The sequence below is a fragment of the Saprolegnia parasitica genome, assembly GCF_000151545.1.
Source record: "Saprolegnia parasitica CBS 223.65 unplaced genomic scaffold supercont2.105, whole genome shotgun sequence".
Lineage (NCBI taxonomy): Eukaryota > Oomycota > Saprolegniomycetes > Saprolegniales > Saprolegniaceae > Saprolegnia > Saprolegnia parasitica.
In genome coordinates this window covers 121,657-143,072 of record NW_012156499.1, presented here as the reverse complement: position 1 = coordinate 143,072, position 21,416 = coordinate 121,657, and the positions used below count along the sequence as shown (strand labels likewise).

Below are 21,416 nucleotides of genomic sequence, written 5' to 3'. Positions count from 1 at the left end.
CATCAATGTATCAACTCTGCTTGCATCGGCGCCAGATTTGGCAGTTCATATATGTCGCACAATTTCTCGCTGCGAACAATTATTATTGTTTTAACCCTCCCAGACTTAAAGGTGGAGAAGGGTATACCAGTACAAGCGCAAGAGGTGCGAGGAGGCACGGGGCGATCCTGGGCTGTAGCCGCTTCCATAGGGGTAGGGCTATTCTATTTAGTGTTGGACATGAATGGAGAAAGAGCTGTCTGGCATCACTCGTAGTCTAATTCCATGGAAAGATGTATCTGGTGGTATCTGCAACTACATGACCCACGGCGACGCGTTCCGCCCTTGAACGGCGACGACAGGGCCATCGCTGCCAACTTCAATGTGACCGACGGCGTGCTTGGCGACTATCATTGCTGGTAGGTGACTCACATCAACGCTCGCGAGGAGACTGAGACGGACGCTCGTGCGCTCGTTTTCACGTGGTTCAAACAAGACGTAGCAGTCGGCGCCCCGCTGGCTAATGCCGAGCTCCCGCTTGTACTTGCGGCTCTTCGCAAAGAGCTCGTAGACACTGCCCCCCATAGAGTGCTCGATGACGGCCGGTGCGTCGCGGCGCCACCACTTGTGACACGAAAAGAGGCTCCAGCCAAGTGTCCATCGGTGCTTCAAGTCGTTGGCGGCAAACGCCGCGTGGTCGCGAGCCTCGGCGAGCGAGTGCACGCGGGACGACGCATGACGAAGCCGACGCGCACAGGCCCGCTGCCAGCGCGCGCCAATCACAAATAGAATCGGAAGGGACCCCATGGTGAACGTGTACAGAACCGAGGCCCCGACGAGCTCGATCGCCACGGGGCTGGGCTGTAACGCCGTAAAAAGGAGGTTGTAGAAGGCCGAGATGAAGGGAACTTGCGACTGCAGGTACGTGAGCGGTCCGGCCGAGAGCGCGACTGCAAGGGCGACGAGACTCGGATCCACGTCGTCGTAATCGTCTTCCCAGTGTTTTTTACGCACGAGGAGTGAAAACCAACCCAGCGCGCCGTAGGCAAACCAAACCGTCCGCGAGAGATACAAGGACGCAAGTGCAAATGCTGGAAAGTTCTCGAGCTGCGCGACACGTTGCAGCGACCGGACAAAGTAGTCGGGGCTCATATACACATCTACGACAAAGGCGAGCGACACACAATGGTTGAGCAAAATGATGCTCGTGGGGTCGCCGACGAGAATTTCCAACCGGCTCCCATGCGGCGCCGCTTCGAGCCCGGACGCGCCAAGACTACTGGCCAAGTGCTTGTAATGGACAAAGTACTCGCGCCAGACACACCGCAGTATGTAGAAAGAGAGCAAAAGTCGGTACGCGAGCTTGATACACAGCCAGAGCGTCGTCGACGGCGCCCGTTGCAGTGCAAAGTACGCGCCCGTCGTGTTGGGTCCAGGCACAGCCCACGCCGCATCGTAGAGCGCTGGGACACTGGCAAATAGAATGCACGCCGCACTGCCATTGCTCGGCGCAAGCAGCCGCATAGAGTCGCGCTGCGCAGTCGAGTAGAGCATGTGAAATGGCGCTCCTTGAAGAAAGGCGTCGGGCGACATATTGGCGGGCAGCTCGCGCGCGTAGATGTCGACGTCGTCGCTGGCAACGTAGTAGGCGCCCGAGACGGGCACCGCCGCTGCCCGATAGAACGCCAAGAGCATGGGCGCACACGCCGTAAAGTTGCTGCTGCAGTCGGCGAGATCCCGCGCTGGCGTCCACGGAAACGGAAGCTTTGAGTGGCCTACAGCAGCAAGATCCTATCCATATGTATGTATGTTGAGAGAAAGGCAGTACATGAGAACGAGGTTGAGTGTCATGAGCGCGCTGACGCACAGCGACCGTCGGTTGAAGACCACGCGGTGGTGCAGCGACGCATCGGTGGGGCCAACCCGCATGAGAGTACGCCAACAATGCACTATATATAGTTGAATATATGTAGTGCAAAATATATTCCTGCGTGCAATCAAAGAAATGTTACATGGCCGTTAAAACGAGTCTTGTCGATAGCCGTTATACCTCGCCGCCTCTGCGATGTGGACGACCCGCGTGCGACCTAGCTCGGCGCCGACGTTCGATGTGCTGTCGCCCGTGTTTGGTGTGCGCTGGAATTGGCGCGCGGTTGCCTTTAGCGCCGTCATGGCACTCAACGTGGCGACCATGTACGCTCTCTTCACTGCGCTGCTGCTAACGGAATCAAGTAGGCCGCTTGTGAGCTACTTGTCCGAGCCGCTGCCGTGGGCCCACGACTCCACGTCGAGAGCACTTGTGTCGCGCTGTGCGGCCAACGTCTCGTCGTGCGCCGTGGAGGCGCTAGGCTTTTTTCAAGCCCACGCCTCGGTGGTCTCGACGAGCCATCGCTTCTACTACAGCCAAGTCTTGGACGTGCTTCAAACAACGGTGCGCATGCCACCCGAGAGCGAGACGGCTGCTGACTGGGCTGCCTCGCTGCCCTACTCGTTTTACTACTCGTCCGACCAAGTGCGCTGGGCAAAGCAAGTTGCGCGCGGGGACATGAACGCGACGGGCAACGTCGCTGCCTCGGCCTCCCGGTGCTGCTCTCCGTGCTTTGGTTGTCGACCCAAAACGACGACGCGGAGACTGCGATCGTGTACGTCGGGTATCAAATCGCTCCGCACTCGCACGCTGCCGCGTACGTCAAGTGCGTTGGCCGCGTCTGCTTTGCGCTCTACATACTCTCTTACATGTGGCGGCACTACTACCGCCACTATAAGCACTTACTCCGGAGCTTGCGCCAGTACGGCCTGCACACTGCGCGGCCTGGCACCGTCTTTGAGATCGTAGTCGGGGATCCCACATGCGTCATTCTACTGCACCCAATTGTCCCCCTCATTTTTGCGATCGACTTGGCGTCAAGTCCCAACTACCTCGCGTGCGCCTCGGTCCGCGTAGTTCAAGTCGCGAATCCGCAGGCATTCTGCCTCGGGTGCCTCTACCTCTCGCGCACCGTCTGGTTCGCGTACGGCGTCATCTTGCTCGCATCGGCAGCCGCGAAAGCCCTTCGACGCGAACGGTGGTTCACAACGGACGTGGATCCGACGGTCGTGGCGCTCGTTGTGGCTCTAATCGCGGGCCCGTTGACGCTGCTTTTGGCGCGAATTCCACCGCTCATGACGCTCTTCCACTACCTCTTCGCCTCGACCACCGACGACGCGCAGGCCACCGAGATGGTCTACGCACTACTCTTGTACGCGCTCATCACGGGCAGTGTTCCCGCCTCCAAGTGCCGTCATGCCTCCAAAGGGGCACGCAAGGTTGCCGCTTTGACGCCGCCCAAACCAATCCTGCGGCGGCGGCCATCGTTCCGAGAGTCGGGGACCTCAAGCAACGCCTCTCGATGCACTTGATCTATCAGGGCATGCCGACCGGCGCCGTGCTCGAGCCGGCCGGTGGCAGCGTCTACGAGCTCTTTGCCCAGCACCAGCGCTCCCGAAAACACCTCGGCATGAGCCTCCGTGGCGCCGAAGAAGCGCCTGGTCGCGTGATACAAGTGCGTCTCAGCTTGCTCTCGAGCCTCGACACGCGCTTCCTTGCGCAGCTGCAACAAGCCAAAAATGGCGCGATAACGTCAGTGACGACAATGACGACAACCCCCACTCCCTCTCGCTTCCGGCAGCTGGACCAGGACGCGGAGCCATCGCCTTGGATCAATCAGAAATCAACGTTTTGCAGAGGTCGTCGACTTTCCATTGCGATACATCAATACGTACATCGTCATGGATCTCCAACGTTTAACCACGTCGATATCGCGGGAAAAGGCGTGGCACAGTCATGTGGCCATGTCTGGAGGAACTGAGGGTGAATGTATTAGTTTAAAGGATCGAAAACGCTCTCGCTTCTATGGTACAGGTTTGGTGGCTCTATTTTATGCCATCACGGGTGCACGGTGCTTGGTGTCTTCTTCCATGACGACAATGCGCTCGGCACGGCGCTGCTTCTTGGCATAGTTCACAAGCGTGCGGAGGGCGCTGCTGAGCCAATCCCGGTGGTCTTCGCTGCTCGTCTCGAGGTCCAGCGTCCGGTCGGTGAACACGATGCTCAGCGAGCACGCTTCGTTGCGTTTCGAGACGCGCTTTTGCTTTTGAAAGACCGGGGTCGTCCGACCGTCGACGAGAAGCTCGACAAGCGCGAGGTCCACGGGCGCAGAGTACCCCCCGCGCTTGTGCTCCCACTGCAGCGTGCCATACTGGTGGCAGAGCAGTCGCGTCGGGTGCGGGTACCCGCGCCGCCCAAACTTTTGCAGCGGGTAAAACATATTGACGGCCTGCACGAGGTAGTACCGGTGGGGGCCGCCAAAGCGAAAGGCGAGCTCGACGATCTTCCAGCGCGCGCCGTCGATCGCGTCGGCTTGGATCGCTGGCGCCCGCGCCGTGGCCTTCAAGAGACTCAGTCGTCGCAGCGACGTCGTGACGTTCGACACCAAACGCGGCAAGAAGTCGACCTTGTGCGGGGCCGAGGCCGTCACGGTCGTGGACCGGCCCCTATGATGATACTCGACGGGACTCGAGTAGCCGCGGCGTCGGCTGACGTGCCGAGCTAGGACACTGCTGTCGACGGTCGTTGGCTGCAGCGAGTGTCGCTCGCAGTCGCGGCGCAGGTTGAGCACGAGATTGCGGACGCTGGATGTGATGTGCAGCTCGCGCTCGCTCGTCTTTTCCTCCTCGTCGTCGGCTGGCGTTGCCGTCGTCGTAGGGCTTGGTCCAATCGTGTCGGTCTGAATCTCGCGCACGAGCTGGCGCACGCTGCGACGAAGCTCTTGGCCGCCAAACGACAAGGTGCGCGGCAAGGACGACGCCTCGCTGGAGCTCGTACCGGCGGCGGACGGAGCTGGCTCGGCTGCAGCCGCCGCCGGGTCGAGCGGGAATGGCGGTGCAAAGGACGCGTGGAGAAAGGCGAATTCAGTCACGAGAATTGCCTCGCGCTGCGGCCGCGGGCTCATGCTTGGCGCGGCCGCTGGACGGGCGATGCTCGGGCGCACAGCGTCGCCGTCCCAGGCGAGGTACGGCAGGCGGGGCGTCGACGGGCGGACCGCCGCCACCGACTGTGCATCTTCCAGCAGCGCGACGTCATCGTCGTCGTCGCCGTCGTCCTCGCTGCGCGCCATGTGCCCCAGCAGCTTCCCGAGTACGCTCTCATCGCGCGGCCGCATGTCAATCCGCAACTGCATCCGTTTCAGCCCGAAACGCTGGCAGTACACTACAATTCAAATTTTAATCTAGACTTGAACTTTGTATCACAGAGGATGAAAACAGCCAAATGTCCTAAACTTGCTGAACCGATCCGACTTTCAAATCGGGCCTTGAATTAGGACCTGGATGGGCCACCGGCGTGCATGCTCACTCGCCTGGCAGCAAGGACAACCAACTGGCTACGGAAGCGGCCCGTCTCTGTTGACTGCGCCAGTCTCGCCAGTGCACGTCTCTGTTGACTGCCCTAGTCGCCAGTGCACCGAACGCCATGGAGCAACACGGTGCTGAGCACACCGCCAGCTACAATGCGCCATGCGTGTCGACCACACTTGGCACCTCTTTTGCCGTCATTATCGGTATTGTAGCAGCCATCCTCGTGTAGCGAGCTCCATCAATCGCAGTGCGGTATGCGTCAAGTCTGCGCCACCGAGTACTGTTGTCGGAGAGTAAGATGGGCGCCACCTGGCACTTGCCAGTGGGGCCGATCCGTCCAGTCAACTCCGCCCCAAAGTGCCAAGATGCGACTGCTTGCATCCGATTGCGTCAGCTCACCACACCCGAAATTTGCACCAGCCGCTCCACGCCAGCTCTCCGCGCCGTGCTCTTTTAGCTGTCTTCCTACTAGTACGGTAATGATGCGGACTGGCTCGGTCGTCGGTGCTTCAACAACGCCTCCAGTAAGTGCTATATGGTCGAATCGTCTTGCGTAGATACTACATAAGATGGCACACCAAGGCAATAAATCAAGTTATATTCCCTTATACGGTCATTTCGTCGCCGCCGAGGTGCGCCTTGAGGTCATTGAGCATCGCAATCGCCGGCATGCGCGTCGGAAGGTCTTGGGGCGCGAGCCGCAGGTAGCGCTTAAGCAGATTGAGGCTGTCCAGGACGGCCGCGCGGTCGGGGCACGTCATCTCGAAGGCCGGGTCTTCGTCGTCGAGTACATCGAGCGCATCGTCGAGTGTGCCCCGGCGCACGGTGAGAAAGTCGTGCTTGAGCAAGACGCTGCGGATGATTTGCGTTTCGTCGACGCCAGGGTCGTTGACGCTTTCTTTGGCCTCGAGCTTGAGAAGGTCGGCGCCCGACATGGTGGCCGTGCCAAGCACCCACTGCAGAAACGCCGGCATCGTGAGCGAGATCTCGCGCAGCAGCGCATCGAGCTGGGCCACGTACGGCTCGTCACTCGACGGCGGCGGCTGCTTCGGGAGCTTGGCGACGGTCGAGGCAGGCAGCAGCCCCGAGGCCACCCACGCCTGCACGACGAGGCTCGACGGCACGCTGTGCAAAGCGACCGCGAGCCAATGGAAGACGGTCTTGAGCTTGAACTGGATGACGCGGGTCGCGTCATCGAGCGCGGTCGCATGGCGGTAGTTGGTGTAGAGCGTGTCGAGCATTTCGTAGCGAAATTTCGCCTTGAAGCACGCAATGATGCCCATGTGCAGCGGGTGGCACTTGGGCAAACTCAAGTGCGGCGGCAAAAAGTAAATCCGGAGCTGGTCGTAGAGGAAGAACGTGCGCTGGTCGCCGAGCGCGTCCAGCATCATGGCCGCCTTGACGTGCGGCACGGCGCTGTCGAGCACGACGTGGAACGTCCGCTTGAGATGCTTGGCGTGCTGGTTGAGCGCCTTGAGCATCGCCATCGACGTCGTCGCGACCTGGAGACCAGTCTTGGAGTACCCGTACAAAATGCGGTACCGCGACCGCAAGTCGAGCCCGTCCATCTCGACGGGGGTGCCCCCTTTCTCAATGCCAACCACTTGCATATCAAAGAGGTCCCCGGCCGCGTTCGCGAATAGCGAGACCGTGCACCGGCCCTTGTCCATGACGTGGCTCGGCTTGAAGACAAGTGCAAACTCGCCGCCCGTCCAAATGTCGCAGGGCTCGATGCCGTCGAAGCTGCGGTGCAGCTCCCGCAGCCGCGTTTGGTAGTCGACCTGCTTGATCGCGGCCTGCTCGTGTGTCGAGCGCGAGCTAAAGTTGCCAAAGCGTGTGCGGTACCCGTCGAGCCAGCCGTTCGAGGCGCCAAACTTGCTCAGCGCGAGCTGGATCTTCTCCGGAAGGCGCGCATACTCGTCGTGCAGAATGGCTTGGGCAAACTCGATGGCCTTTTGCTGCAGCGCCGCGCCCGTGAGCTTCATTTCCGGGTTACTCACGCGGATCTCCATGCGCCACTTGTGCAAGGCTTCGTCGAGGATCTTGAGGTCGTACGTGCACTTGGTCGTCTTGCGCCGCTTCTTGAGGAGGTCGGCCGAGTCCGTCTCGTTCCGAATGAGCTCGGTGTTCTTGCAAATGTTGGTGATCGTCGTGCGCCCGACCTGGAACTTCTCGGCGAGCTCCTACGCACCATGTATAGCGCGCTCCAGAGAGGCGACTGCGACGTACGCGGTGCGTAAACTGGTGGCTCGACGCGAGGTCCACAACCTGCCGCTTCTGCCCGAGCGTCAAGCGCTCGCGCTTGCGTGTCTTGGTCGTCGTGCTGGCCTCCTCAGGCTCGACGTCGTAGGCGTCGTGGGCTTGGGTGTGCAGTAGGTCCTCGTGCGGCGGCTCCTCCGTGCTCGGCAGCAGCAGCAGCGAGTCGTCGACGACCATCTCCATGGCTTCAACGTTCGTTTTCGACGACGCAAAAGACGAATTCCCCCTCACTTTAGAAACGTCCTGCCTTCCTGTCGTTTATGGATCGTTGACATAAAAATACCTTGGTGTTTGTAACGAGATCTTGCATTTTATCCCGTATTTATATCCAATGTGAGAGGTATACAGCACTTGATATTGCTTTTTAAGTGAAGGCGCTCCGAGCTCATGCCGTCAAACCAGAGCCTCGTAGCACACTGGTAAAATGTCGTAGGCCGTCTCAGCGTCTGGTGGCTTTGCTGTACACGTACTTGGTGTTTGTACGCTGATACATGATCCTACCGTCTACGCACGCATAGGCAGCGTTAAAAAACACTTTTGGTATAAAGTTGCAGAGGCCTCGCTTGGACCTAATTTGCACAAACGCGTTTAAACACGTTAAACAGTAGTGCATCCTGGCACAAGCGCAGGGGGGCGTCGCGGCCACGCGACGCATGCGAGCGCAACACTTGATGTTTCCTAAATCGATGGTATGTACAGTGCGTGGCAAAGAGTCGCGCGTGCCATCCCGGACGAGGAACATCTGCGGGCAAACCGCGACTAAAACGCGTTTTACCTAAAGACCGATTCTGGCGCCCATAATTTGCCGCGACCACAGCTGCAGCATGAGCAAGCGCAAGGAGCCCGAGCCCGACGACGAGACGCCGGCGACGAGCATGAACAAGCGGAAGCGCTGCCCATACTTAGACACGGTCAAGCCGCAGCTGCTGGACTTTGACTTTGAGAAGGTCTGCTCGGTCTCGCTCTCGGCGCAGAACGCGTACGCGTGCTTGGTGTGTGGCAAGTACTTCCAGGGCCGTGGCCCCAAGACGCACGCCTACATGCATGCGCTGCAGAGCTTCCACCACGTCTTCATCAACCTCTCGACCGACAAGATCTACTGCCTGCCCGACAACTACGAGGTCAACGACCTCTCGCTCTTGCCGATCCAGCACGCGCTGCGCCCAACGTTCACGACGGAGCAGATCGCGCACATGGATGCGAACCGGAAGCTCGCCCAAGACAGCTTTGGCGTCTCGTACCTCCCGGGCTTTATCGGCCTCAACAACCTCAAGAAGACCGACTACGTCTCGGTCGTGCTGCATGCGCTCGCGCACGTCCCGCCGCTCCGCGACTACTTTCTCGAGCCCGCCAACTACATGGCGGCCGTCGCCAAGACCAAATCGAGCCTCGTCGTGCGCTTTGGCGAGATGATGCGCAAGATGTGGAGTCCCCATAACATCAAAAACACGGTCGAACCCTGGCGACCCATGCAGGACGCTCATGCTTCCGGCTAGATCAGTCCGCATGAGATTGTCCAAGAAATCTCGGTCGCGAGCAAGAAGCGCTTCCACATTGGTGAGCAAAAGGACGCGCTCGAGTTCCTCTCGTGGTTCCTCAACGAGCTCCATCGCGTACGTTCGAGGGATGCGACCACCGTTTGCATCATGTTGATGCTGACTAGGGCGTCGGTGGCACGCGAAAGCAAGGCAGCAGCATCATCCACGACGTCTTCCAGGGCACGGTGCAGGTCAAGACGCTCTCGGACGGCGCCGCTGCCGGCGTCACCAAGGCCACGACGCCCTTCCTGTACACGCTATCATCGCAGTGTCGCAACTGGGGCATTATGCATGCGCTGTAGGTTTCTCTCGTTGGATTTGCCGCCGACGCCGCTCTTCAAGGACTCGCAGGGCGGCAATGTCATTCCCCAAGTGCCCCTCTTTACGGTCTTGGAAAAGTTCAACGGCGAAAAGATCACGGTATGACGGCGATATCTCTTATCGGGTGCAGACACATGGCGGTAGCACGTGTTTCAAGGCGCGGTCCGGCAGCAAAAGCAGTATACGCTCGAGACGCTGCCCCAGTACCTCATCTTCCACATCCACCGGTTCACGAAAAACAACTTTTTCACCGAGAAGAACCCGACGATCGTGAACTTTCCCGTGAAGAACCTCGAAATGAGCGACCACGTCGAGCTCGGCATGTCGAGCGACGCGATCGCAGCCATGTCGATCGGCGAGCTCAAGGCGCTCCTCGCGTCGCTCGGTGGCTCGAGCGCCGGCATCCTCGAGCGCCAGCACTTGGTCACGAGCGTCCTCTCCAAGCTGCCGTCGACCAAGTACAACCTTGTCGCGAACGTGTGCCACGACAGCCCGCCGACCATTGGCCAAGCGACGACCGCCGTCAACATGGATCCGCTCGCCGACGGCTCGTACCGCGTGCACGTGCAGAACCGGGCGACCGACCAGTGGTACGAGCTCCAGGACCTCCACGTGCAGGAAACGATGCCGCAGCTCATTGGCATCTCCGAGTCGTACTTGCTCATTTACGAGCGCCAAGCGGCCAACTAGGCGCGCAAGCGAAGGCAGCGGTAGGCTGTCTGTATAGGTTGGCAATAAGAACTAATGAACAAGCGTGCACGCCATTTGCCGCCGTCTAGATCGGCCACCACGATCTCCGGAGCGTTAATGTCGTGCTTTGACACCCTTGAGTCGTCCGTCTGCCATGCGACGACGCCGTGCAAGCATGCTGCTGTAAGTCAATTCCCTAACCCGCCATTGACGGTATCACACAATCGACGCCCAATCCCCGCCGAAAAGACCAAGTGCTACAATTATAGACCAAGGGTATCCGTGCTAGGGGTCGGGGATCGGTGCGCTGTGGATTGGATGCAGTGTGGTTTGATTTACATGATCCACTTGGAGTTGGCGTCGCCGAGGATGAGCACGGGTGCGTCCTTGCGCATGTCGACGCGGCCCAAGAGGTGTCCTGGCTCGGCCGAACCCACGACGAGCGGAGGGCGCGGGTCCACGCACTGCAGTGGCGAGACGCGAACGCTTGTCATCGACGCCATTTCGTCGTACACGATGTAGCAGTCGCCGCCGCGCTGGCTCATGCACAGCTCGCGTCGCAGCGCCGGGTGCTCCTCGAAGAGTGCGTAGACGCTGCCTCCGAGCATGTCGACACCATGGACCTCCTTCGACCTCTTCGGAAACGTGAAGCTGAGCACCCAGCGGGCCTTGACATCGTTCTCGAGGTACGACGCGGGTGGCGTCGCGCTGACGCGGGGACCCACTCGAAGCCGTCGCGGCCGATGGCGCGGAAACAGACCAAACGCGATCGGCAAGCCGCCAATGAGCGCCGTGTAGACGAGCGCCGCGGCGCTTGTCTCGATCGTCGTCGACGACGAGGCGAGGAGGGTAAAGACCCAGTTGTAGAGATCAATCAGAAAGGGCAGGCGCGTCTGGAGCGTCGTGAACGGCCCCGCAATGCACATGACGGCGACGGCCGTCCAGCTCGGATCTACCGCGTGAAATAGGTGGGCTTTGCCCAGTCGTTTGAGACACGTCGACATGACACCAAGCGCCCCGTAGGCAAACCAGAGGGTCCGCGAGAGGTACATACACGCGATAAAGTACGTGAGAGGCGACGTCACGACCGCGACGCGCGTGAAGGCCAACGAGACAAAGTCCGCGCTGATCCAAAAGTCGACGATGAAGAGGGTGGTCACAACCGGGTTCAAAAGCACAATGCTAGTGGGGTCCCCGACCACGAGCTCGAAGGAACGCCCTGGTGCGATGGCCAGCCCGATCGTGCTCAGCTGATGGTGCAGCGTTCTGACGTGCACAAAATACTGGGCCCACGTACACCGGACAAGGTACATGGACAGAAGGAGCCGAAAACCAAACTTGACCGAGGTCCACCACGTCGACGTCGCGGCGCGGACGTACCCCATGTGCATGATCCCGCCGCCGGGCGTCGCTGCATCGGTCGACGCCCAAATGACGGAAAAGGCGATCGGACTGGAGAGAAAAGCGGCGACTTGGGCGCTGGCAAAGTCCGTCGCGTTGATTCGGTGGGTCGCAACGCGGTGCGCGAGGTCGCGCTGGGACGCGCAGTAGAAGAGGGCGTACGGCATCGACGCAACGTACGCGTCGGCCGATGACGCGTCGGCGTCGGTCGGCAGCGGGAACGGGACCCGAGCGAGGTCGTACACTTTGGTGGCAATGTGCGGCGCGTCGTTCGAGAGGTGCTGGCTTTGAGTTTGAAAGAAGGCGAGGAGCCGCGGCCCGCAGTCGGAAAAGTTGCGTGCGCAGTCGTTTGGAATCGCGTCGACATGCACGGAAAGGGCTCGGAAATGTACGCCTTGAGCGGCCTAGACAGCGTTATTGTACATGAGCCGTGGGAGACGCGACGACCAAGTACGGACATGAGAAAGATGTTGCACAGCATGAGAAGGCTCCACGCGACCGACCGTTTGTTGAGTGTGACCACGTTGCGCGGCACGGCCGTCCACGGCGCCACAGTGCTTCCCCACGCACGCATCTAGTAGCATCCAATGTAGACGGAGTGGGTCGCGTAATTTTAGCCGGGACCGAAATAGGGACACACCAGGCAATAGATTCACATTGTATTTTGCACTAAAATATATTGCGTATTGTGATATAGCTCTAGTATATTATTGGACGTGTTGGTTTGATGCTACCCGCCTCGTCAAGTTGTACATCAATTGAGAGACCTCGGCTATTCTCTCTTCGAGGACTTCTGACCACTCCAAATCGACCCCGTCTTTGTGGAACAAAGCGTGATGAACTCGGTCCTTAACGGATCCATTGGCAACCGTTCGCGCCAACGGTGAGCGATGCAACGTCCGACGTCACTTCCACGTGTCCGACAGCCGAACCGAGCGCCTTGCGCGACGGGAGCTGCGCCACGCACCCGCCGTCAATGCGCGAGAGCAAGCTCAAGCGCGTGCCTTGCTTCGCCCCTGATTGCGTCGCGCCATAGAGGACGTAGCAGTCCGTGCCGCGCTGACTCACGCCCAGAGTCGCTTTCGCCCCGGGGTGTGCTACAAAGAGCGTGTAAATGCTGCCGCCCTCGAGTTGCATCGACGCGTTTCTGCGCAGCAGCGAAAAGAGACTAAAGTAGAGCGCCCAGCGCGACTTGACGTCGTTGTGGCCGCCACGCGCCATCTCGAGTGGCACGCGACGTGTACGCGGCCAGAAGCCAAAGCCCAGCGGCAGCAAGCCAATGAGCGACGTGTAGAGCAGCGCCGCGAGTCCCGTGTCGATCGCGTTCTCTTGGCCAACAAGCGCGACAAAGAGTGTGTTGTACAAGGCACAGAGCGCGGGCAGCCGCGTTTGAAAGTTCGTGAGCGGCCCCGCAGCGAGCATGACTCCGATTGCCGTATACGTGGGGTCGACGCCATAGAAGTATTTGGCCAAACGACAGCGCTTGAGGAGCGATGACGTGAGCGTGAGCGACCCATATGCGAACCAGAGGGTCCGTGATAAATACAGACACGCCGTCAAGAATGGAACCAGAGCCACGAGTTGGCCCACGCGGAGGTAGGCGCGTGCGACAAAGTCGGCGCTCATCCAGAAATCGAGTAAAAAGCCGGTAATGACAAGCGGGTGCACCAAAATGAGACTCGTGGGATCGCCCAACACAATGGTCAACGTGCTCCCACGAGGCGCCGACGGCAGTCCGTACCGCCGCAAATTGGACACAAGCGTGCGATAGTGTTTGAAGTAGAGCCGCCACATGCACATAAGCAAGTAGCCGACAAACACGAGCCGGTACGAAAGCTTTAGCCATTGCCACCAAGATGCGAGCGACGCCCGCGCCGCACACGCCGTCATGTAATGCGTACCATTTCCCGTCGACGTCAACCAAATCGCATTGTACGAAATCGTAATACCCAGGAAAAGTGCGAGCTCAGTCGTCGCAAATTCGGAGACGTTGATGTCATGTCGGACGACGGCCTGCAGCAACATACGTTGCTCGACCGAGTAGAAGAGCGAGTAAGGAAGCTCAAGGTAAAACGACGAATCGGCCTCGGTTGGCGGCGGCAGCGGCGGCAGGACAACGCGCACCAGGTCGAACCGATCGTTTGAGAGGTATGCAGGGCCAAGCGGCAGGTGCGCACTGCGACTGCGCAGCACATCGAGCAAAATGGGCGAGCACGAGGTGAAGTTGACGTAGCACGTGTCGGGAATCCCTTCCATGGGCACATGCGTCCATGGCAACGGCTCGGAAATATACGCTTTTAGCGGCCTACGGCAATGTCAACTTCCACGCTTTTGGAAGACGTCAAACATGATGGCGACGTTGAGGACCATGAGGAGGCTCACGAGGACGGACCGCTTGTTGACGCGAACGACAAACGCTGGCGGCGTCTCCCACGGCACGACTGCCGCGGATCGGCCGAGGAGCCACGTTGGCGCCATTCGCAACAACGTTTCAAAATGCAAATAGCAGAAGTGTACCGTCTTGTTTACCCCCTTGAGAATCGTACAATACTTGACCAGCCCCGTGGCTGGTCAAGTATTGTACGATTCTCAGGCAAGTGCATTGCAGTGCTGCCTGCCTGTGAAGCGACGATGTCCTGACTGCGTCGGTCTGCAAACACGCAACTTTGTTGCCTGCAAGTGTACCATTGGGCTGCGATTAACTGCATGGATTGTCTGTATGATTACATGATCCAGGCGACATTATGCGAGCCTCGCACAAGCGCAATTGAGTCGTTTTTCTCAAATGTGATGCGCCCCACCGACGTGCCCATGCTCGCGTCGCGCATTTCAAGCGGTCGTTGCTTCTCGACGCGGACCGCGAGGCTCAGTCGAACGCCTTCTTGGAGTGAGCTGTTTCCTCGTGCGTCGTAGAGCACGTAGCAGTCGGTGCTGCGCTGGCTCACGCCCAGAATCGCCTTCCACGCCTCGTCTTTGGCGAAAAGGGTGTAGATACTGCCACCCGCAAACTGGATCGGTCGTCGTCGCCAGACCACTAGGCTACAGTAAAGCGCCACGCAGGATTTCAAGTCGTTGTGGCTCACGGCAGCCACGTTTTTTGGCCGCTTGTCTTGCCGCGGCCAAAAGGCAAACACGAGGGGAAGACCGCCCGTCAACGCCGTGTAAAAAACGGCTGCGAGGCCAATGTCAATCGTGTCGTCGCGGCGCGCGAGGGCGACAAAGAGAGTGTTGTACAGCTCGCAGAACGCGGGAATTTGCATCTGTACATAGGTAAACGGCCCGGCAACGATCGCGACACCGATCGCCGTGTACGTCGGGTCGACGCTGTGAAAATACTGCGCCAAATTACAGCGCTTCATGAGGTTTGAAGTGGCGACGACTGCACCGTACGCAAACCAGAGCGTGCGCGAGAGGTACAAGCACGCGACGAAAAACTGAAGCGGGTCGACGACTTGGCCAACGCGGAGGTATGCACGCCCGGCATAGTCGGCGCTCATCCAAAAGTCCACGACGAAGCCGAGGATGACGCGCGGCTGCACCAAAATGAGGCTCGTGGGATCGCCGACGATTAGCGTGAGCGTGGACCCAACGGCCGCGTGTTCGATACCGTAGCGCTTCAAATTGGCGACCAGTGTTTTGTACTGCGCAAAGTAGAGGCGCCACATGCACGTGAGCAGATAGGCCACAAAGACGAGCCGATAACCGAATTTGAGCCAGAGCCACCACGGTGGAAAGGCCACGCGGGCCGCGCAGACAACCAGATCGTGGGCATTTGTGTCTGGTTGGCTGCTCGGCGCAATCCAGATGGCATTGAGCGAGATCGCAACGCCCAGAAAGAGCGTCAGCTCAGTGGTCGCAAACGCCGACGCGTTCATTTCGCGCCATGCAATCGCGCTAAACAGGGTCCGCTGCTGAATCGAGTAAAACGACGAGTAGGGTAAAGTGAGGTAGAACGTGTCGGCCTCGCTCGGGTCGGGAAGGGCTGCAAAGCGCACACGTACGAGGTCGAGCCGGTCGCTGACGAGGTACACTTGGTCAGGCCCGAGTTGCTGGCTTTGGTTTTGCAGCGCCGAAAGCAACGTCGGCGCGCAGGCCGTAAAGTTGCGACTGCAGTGATCGGGGATACCCTGCATGGGCACTTGGTGCCACGGAAAGGGCTCGGAAATGTACGCTTTGAGTGGCCTGCTTGCATGCGGTCAGCAAATACAGTATGATGCTCACGCAAGACGTACATGATGGCAACGTTGAGCACCAGGAGCAAGGTCACGGCAACAGACCCCTTGTCCCATCGTACCGTGTACGGGGACGACGGTCCACGCCAAGGCACGACCGCCGCACGCGGTACCCAAAGCCGCCTCGGGGCAAGCCAGTGCATCTATTTTTAGAACACCACCCATTTCTTAGTGGAATGAACGCTTCAGAGCGTGCCACGTCATTTCAACCGCATCTCTGTCGGGTCAGGGGTACTACAGTACCCTTGTGTCGGGTGGTTCGAGTACAGTAGCCTGAGTGCGACCTCGCGCGAGCTATCCCTCGGCGGGGGGGGTCCACCACGGGATGGATTTCTCCTTGCGCAGCTCCCTCCAAACGACCAAGTGCTGGTGCCGACTCCCACGCATTCAGACGTAGCACTACGTGACGTCGAGCACGAGATGGATTTTTAAAACAATCGGACGGGTCGTTGAAGATCTCGCGGTGGCGCGGGACCTCGAGTGCGGTGACGCTGCGGGGTGTCGCCCACAAGGACGATCTACGATCGTTGACGCGAATAGTTGGAAACCTCAGCGAGCAAAAATCTCCAAAATGCTCGACTCGGACAGTGTTCTCACACGTGGCTGGCTCCCGACGCAGATAAGTCATGTATAGTTTGTCCTCGACGTCGACAGGCAAACGCGATGTCAGTGTGTGTTACATTTTCCGACCCTAGCCCTAGATTTTGAACATCGTTGGGGTTGTTCTGTCAATCCGTCAAAGCGACGACAGGTTATTGACTCCACGCTCCAACGCAAACAAGAAGACTTCATAAATAGAGTGAGCCTAAAGACCTAAATGCGGAGCGGTGCCGCCACCGTGCTGTCGTTGGTACCAAGGTATTTTCGAAAGGGCACGCTTGTCCCGTACATCATCTGCTTTGCATTACTGTTGTTGTTGAAGTGAGTCGTCTTTTACAATACGGTAGATAAAACTGTGCAAGATAACATTGTCGGACTTTCTCCGTTGTGTACACTCGGTAGAGGAACTTGATTTAGGCAGGCGGAGGCAGGAGCGCGATCCGCGGGATAAGGTGACGTCGCGGCCACTCGTGTTGGGCGAGGAGCCGGATAAGTCGACGATCTTTGTATTACCGCAATGTACCGGGTACCCCGATATCCGCCAAGCTCCCATATGCCGCATTTCATCCCCGAATACCCGATTTTTGCCGTTGGCTTATTGAGCCAATAAGCGTAGATCCTGAGGACGAGGCCATCGATCGCCAACAAAGCCATGCATCGGGCGATACCAGTAGCGTGAGAAACACTCGCCGCAGCTCAACGCAAACATGGTTGGATTACAGTCATCTTACTTGGACACACGCACGCACTACAGACAGATCTTATGCAAAACTAGAGGTGCAGGATAAAGGATATGGCCATCTTGCACGGCTCGTGGCTCTTTGTGGCTTTATCGCAGCAACTGCTGCTCGCGTCGTCGTCGTAGCTGGCGTCGTCGCTTTCACTGTCGGTCGTGCTGATGAGCGCTGTGAACGACGTGCGAGACGTTTTCGGGTCCCAGTACATGATCGCGTTGTACTGGGCCTTGAGCTGCGCGCGGCGAGCCGCGACCTGGACCGTCGGCCCGTCCTCCATCTTGGCGATGACGTTGTCGAGGAAGCGCATCTTGCGACTAAGCTTAGCGAGCTGGCGATACGGCCACTTGGGGAAGCCGCGCTGGCGGCAAAGGCGGATCACGGCGCCTTCGTACGAGTGCAAGCGCGCGGCAGCCTCCTTGAGCGGGTAGTGAAAGTACTTGCGCAGCTCGTGCGTCGGGAGGTGGCGAATCGATTCAAAGATGGCCATGGTGCTGCAGGCGTGGGCGGCTCGAGGCAAGTTGGCAAGTGAGGATAGCTGCCACCGCGCGGGGCGCAGTTGTACTTTATCAATTCGCACAGATAGGTATAAGATAACCGCCAACTTTAAATCGTTCTGATTATATGCGCACTCTTTAAGCGAATTCCATTTCGGACGACTAGTTGCTTTCAGCTGCACGATGCCTCCGTTTCGTCGCGGTATTCCTTCGTCGCGCACCGCATCGACAACCAGCATGCAGAGTTTCCCCGGCCGCATGCCCACCGATTGGCTCAGCTTGCGTCGTTCGTTGGCTACTCTGTCGCACCAGGTTTCGGTCATATCCCCTTCCAGCTATAAGATCGCGCCTCGACAGGTCAAATGACGAAGCCAACGGTACGCCCGCGATCATGCCTCGTACAAGGGGCAGTCAACCTTCGAGTAGCATGGGTGGGAGGATTGAGAGTGGCAAAAAGCTACTGCAATCGGAATCTTGCACGGGCGCGAGATATTGGCTCGCGTGCCGTGGCCGCCGATGTCGCGACAGTAGCGCACTTGGTCACACGAGGCGATGGCAGGGCCTTGCAGATAACGCGCCTTGAAGCCAACCCTCCGTGGTTTTTCCTCACAGACCCGCACAACGCGGCGCTCAACACGTTGCAGCTGCCAGTGGATATGCGTATCAATATGACGCACCGGGTCCCCACCTACGGTACACGTGTTGTGCGTGATAAAACGTGCGCGCAGAGAACTTGCCGCAACGTACTACGGTAGTGTGCAATGCTGCAGCAACTTTGCAGTTGGTACTTGGCGCATCTCGCCGCCAACTGCCTCTCGCTGCCAACACCTTCTTCGCGTTGCCCATCCTCCCTGCCCGTGCGATATTACAAGGCCTACATTTGCCTACATTGCCGTCTCGGGAGCGGATCTTCGGCGCCGTCTTCCGCCGAGGAGAGCGCTACCACCGACGCATGGTTTTTCGTCCCCTCGGCTATAGACGCAAGTGCTTGGGGAGACGAACGGGGTTGGTGTTGGGACACCGCCGCCGCCCAAGAAGGGACTGGTGGGTAGGTTGAAAAAGCGTTGAGTAGCTAAGAGAGTTGGAGCTGGACGAGCAAATCGCAAATGTGTTCGGATGCTGGATCTTCGATCTCCGCTTTGCGCCTTGCTATAATAAGAGAGCTGGTAGAGCTGCCGCCATCTTGGCGGTCCGGCCTGGCGGTTCAAGATGGCGCCCTTGCTTGGCCTCGGTACAAAAACCCAGCTTCACGCGTGCCGCGAGATACTATCCTGATCGTTCGCCGACGTCTTGTGTCGGTGTCGCCATGGCGCGGAAGCTTGTTGGGAACACTTTTATGGAGGCGCTGGCGCATGCACGCTTTGCTCGGAGCACTCGACCGACAACCTATACGATTGCCCAGTATGCTTTCCCTGAAGCACGGGTGCGCTCGATCGAGACGCCACCGATTTCGCTTCGTGCTGCGGAGAGTCGGTGGCGCAGCAGACCTGAAAGCCACGCCGACGATCGACAGTGTATATCTCTCGGAGGCGAGAAAAAATCACATTGTATCCAAGACGAGCGATCTTGAAGGGTTTTGCGCAACCGTCGTTGGTGGAACTATAGTTGCTGCCATGGGCGTCGCATGGGCGCCGGTGCTCTGGAGCACATCGGCCGCGATGGCTTTTGTACGTGCCCTCCGCCTCCGTCTATGGTTCTTATATCTATCTGCAGATGCTGGGGGTGGTCATCATGGTAACTTGCACGTCGTGGTCGATCCCTTTGGACTTGGCTTGGTAGGTGTTGAGCTTCAACATGGTCATTTCGTCGCCGACGTACCACTCGATCCATCCGAGCTCGCCTACGTTTGCGGTTTTACAGAGCCAGATCGTACTCGGCGGACTCGTGACCGGCGTCGCCTTCTTCGTGCGTCCAAACTCTCTCTTTGTTTCGGTCGCGGAGCCGGCTTCTTGTTTAGGGCCGCTGTTGCTTTCATTCGCAGCGCGCTCCGTCCCTGAAAATTGTACGCCGCAACTTCATCGTTGACTCGCGACCTTCTCGTGACGTGCGTAGTACATGCTCGTGACGGCGGGCTTGGCGCTCCTCGAGCTCGGGTGTGGCGGCTTCTTCCTGCACCAAGCAGTCTACCCCGCGGTAGAGAAAAAGCTACCGAGTCGCATCGACACATGCCATTTTAGCTCGACGTGTGCGCGTCGCTCGGGCGCCGCAATGCAACGTCGGAAGCTTGCACCGCCCTCCTCGGCGACGACCGCTACACCACCGGCTATGATATGTGGTACTCGTCTCTCTCCATAGCCGATCCCCTAACTAAATGCACCATATTATGTAGGCAACGGGTATGGCACCAAGCGACCGCACTCGACTTTTCTGTCGCGGCCGGCCAAGTACGCCGTCGAGGCTTGAGGATGGGTGGAGCGACTGCGTCTTGTAGCTGCTCCAAGGCATTCAAAACGACGGCCAGTGCTGCGGCTTTAGCAACCAGCGGAGCTGCGCGCTTAGCCTCCACCCAGCGTGCGCCGCTTCGGGCGCATTCTGCTCAACGTCGACCTCCGAGCGTGTTGACGCCGACTGTGCGATCGCGATCGACTGGGACCTTCCGTTTGGCGGCGAAGGACAGGGCAGCACGGGGCGGTGCCTCGAAGACAATATGACGTCCGGCGACGGGTGCGTACTTGATTGCATGTACAATATTGAGCGCAACTAGGTGCTACGTCACGTGGCTCTTGTACCTCCAGTCGCAGCTGCAGCACTTGGGCACGCTTTGGCTCGTGGTGGCCAGTATTCATTGCCTCTGCGTGCTTGCCACGTGGTATTACATTGCCGACAGTAAGCAGCGCTACCCGACGAGCGGCCCCCAGCGCGCCGCGCTCTTGAAGGCCCACTCGACCGTCTTGTGACGTGGGCACTCGGATATATATTCATATTCCACTCGAATCATATCGCACCCTCGTTGTCCTTCAACGCGACCGATATTGTAGCGCACCCAATATATTCGCGTCCGGCGCCGTCTCGATTGCCTCGTACTTCTTTCACGAGGAGATGGTATATGACATGGATACGCATACAAGTACATCAGCGCAGGCGGCACAACCATCGCCCCGTTGCTCCACGGCGGCGCGACGGCCACTGCTATTACATACTGTACCGCAAGCATATCCATATTACAATATTTAATATTCAATATTGTAATCTGTAGCGCGCCCAGCGTCCTTGAATATATGATGGACGTGCCAGATGGTGAGCTGGGGACTTCCAGTTTTTCGCACGATGGCCGACGTCGTATGCAGCGCTTGCGGCGAGGCCACCAACATCCTCTTGGCGCAGTGCGCCTCATGCAGCGCCGACCTGCCCTCGGAGCATGAGCGGCTCGATCTCCTCGTCGCGCACGTGCAGGCGCTGGCGGCGAACATCGAGCAGCTCCAGGAGCAGGTCGCGGCCGTGGACGTCCGCGCGGCTGCGATCGAGCACGAGCAGCACCAGCTACAGCGCGACCGGCTCGCGTTCGAGGTCGAGAAGCAGCAGTGGTACTACGAGCGGCAGCCCGAGGAGCCGCCGATCCGGCGCATCGAGCTCGGGCAGTTTTGCCTCGTCGTCGGTCCTCGCCGACGGCGCTTCGTACGAAATCCGCACCGGAACCATCGAAGGCAAGACCGTCGTGCAAAAGAGACTTCGGGATCCCAGCCAATTCGCGAGCTTCGTGCAACTCGCGTCCTTCCTCTCGCTGTACGTTCTCGCTGCGATGGACGCCGCTCACGGATGCGTAGGCTCAAG

The 21,416-nt window shown here is 58.9% G+C and overlaps 5 protein-coding genes across 5 annotated transcripts; 3 read left to right on the top strand and 2 right to left on the bottom strand.

Annotated features, from left to right (window-relative positions):
• Nucleotides 1-2,715: 2,715 nt before the first annotated feature.
• SPRG_20967 (hypothetical protein) lies at nucleotides 2,716-3,298 on the top strand (the record flags this gene model as incomplete). Its single annotated transcript, XM_012352726.1, has 2 exons — nucleotides 2,716-3,218; nucleotides 3,256-3,298. The coding sequence occupies 2 exons, from the start codon at nucleotides 2,716-2,718 to the stop codon at nucleotides 3,296-3,298; spliced, it is 546 nt and encodes a 181-aa protein (XP_012208116.1).
• Nucleotides 3,299-3,843: 545 nt separating this feature from the next.
• Nucleotides 3,844-5,180, bottom strand: SPRG_20966 (hypothetical protein; the record flags this gene model as incomplete). The annotated part of the gene is made up of 2 exons (XM_012352725.1): nucleotides 3,844-3,869; nucleotides 3,917-5,180. The coding sequence occupies 2 exons, from the start codon at nucleotides 5,178-5,180 to the stop codon at nucleotides 3,844-3,846; spliced, it is 1,290 nt and encodes a 429-aa protein (XP_012208115.1).
• A 798-nt stretch (nucleotides 5,181-5,978) lies between these two features.
• SPRG_20965 (hypothetical protein) lies at nucleotides 5,979-7,815 on the bottom strand (the record flags this gene model as incomplete). Its single annotated transcript, XM_012352724.1, has 2 exons — nucleotides 5,979-7,556; nucleotides 7,603-7,815. 2 exons carry the CDS (start codon nucleotides 7,813-7,815, stop codon nucleotides 5,979-5,981), a joined length of 1,791 nt encoding a protein of 596 aa, XP_012208114.1.
• A 624-nt stretch (nucleotides 7,816-8,439) lies between these two features.
• SPRG_11050 (hypothetical protein) lies at nucleotides 8,440-10,263 on the top strand. Its single transcript, XM_012352711.1, has 5 exons — nucleotides 8,440-9,083; nucleotides 9,129-9,245; nucleotides 9,296-9,420; nucleotides 9,473-9,590; nucleotides 9,636-10,263. Exons 1-5 carry the CDS (start codon nucleotides 8,457-8,459, stop codon nucleotides 10,179-10,181), a joined length of 1,533 nt encoding a protein of 510 aa, XP_012208101.1. The 5' UTR covers nucleotides 8,440-8,456; the 3' UTR covers nucleotides 10,182-10,263.
• Nucleotides 10,264-19,258: 8,995 nt separating this feature from the next.
• SPRG_20964 (hypothetical protein) lies at nucleotides 19,259-20,542 on the top strand (the record flags this gene model as incomplete). The annotated part of the gene is made up of 9 exons (XM_012352723.1): nucleotides 19,259-19,312; nucleotides 19,359-19,379; nucleotides 19,425-19,550; nucleotides 19,603-19,647; nucleotides 19,698-19,778; nucleotides 19,823-19,920; nucleotides 19,975-20,029; nucleotides 20,077-20,309; nucleotides 20,350-20,542. 9 exons carry the CDS (start codon nucleotides 19,259-19,261, stop codon nucleotides 20,540-20,542), a joined length of 906 nt encoding a protein of 301 aa, XP_012208113.1.
• Nucleotides 20,543-21,416: the final 874 nt, after the last annotated feature.

What these genes read in the sequence shown, in the direction of transcription:
- SPRG_11050 (XM_012352711.1), top strand. Translation starts at nt 8,457, where the DNA reads ATGAGCAAGCGCAAGGAGCCCGAGCCCGACGACGAGACGCCGGCGACG. An exon ending in CCCATAACATCAAAAACACG is followed by an intron (nt 9,084 to 9,128) that starts GTCGAACCCTGG and finishes GCTTCCGGCTAG; the next exon opens with ATCAGTCCGCATGAGATTGT. An exon ending in AAGGCCACGACGCCCTTCCT is followed by an intron (nt 9,421 to 9,472) that starts GTACACGCTATC and finishes CATGCGCTGTAG; the next exon opens with GTTTCTCTCGTTGGATTTGC.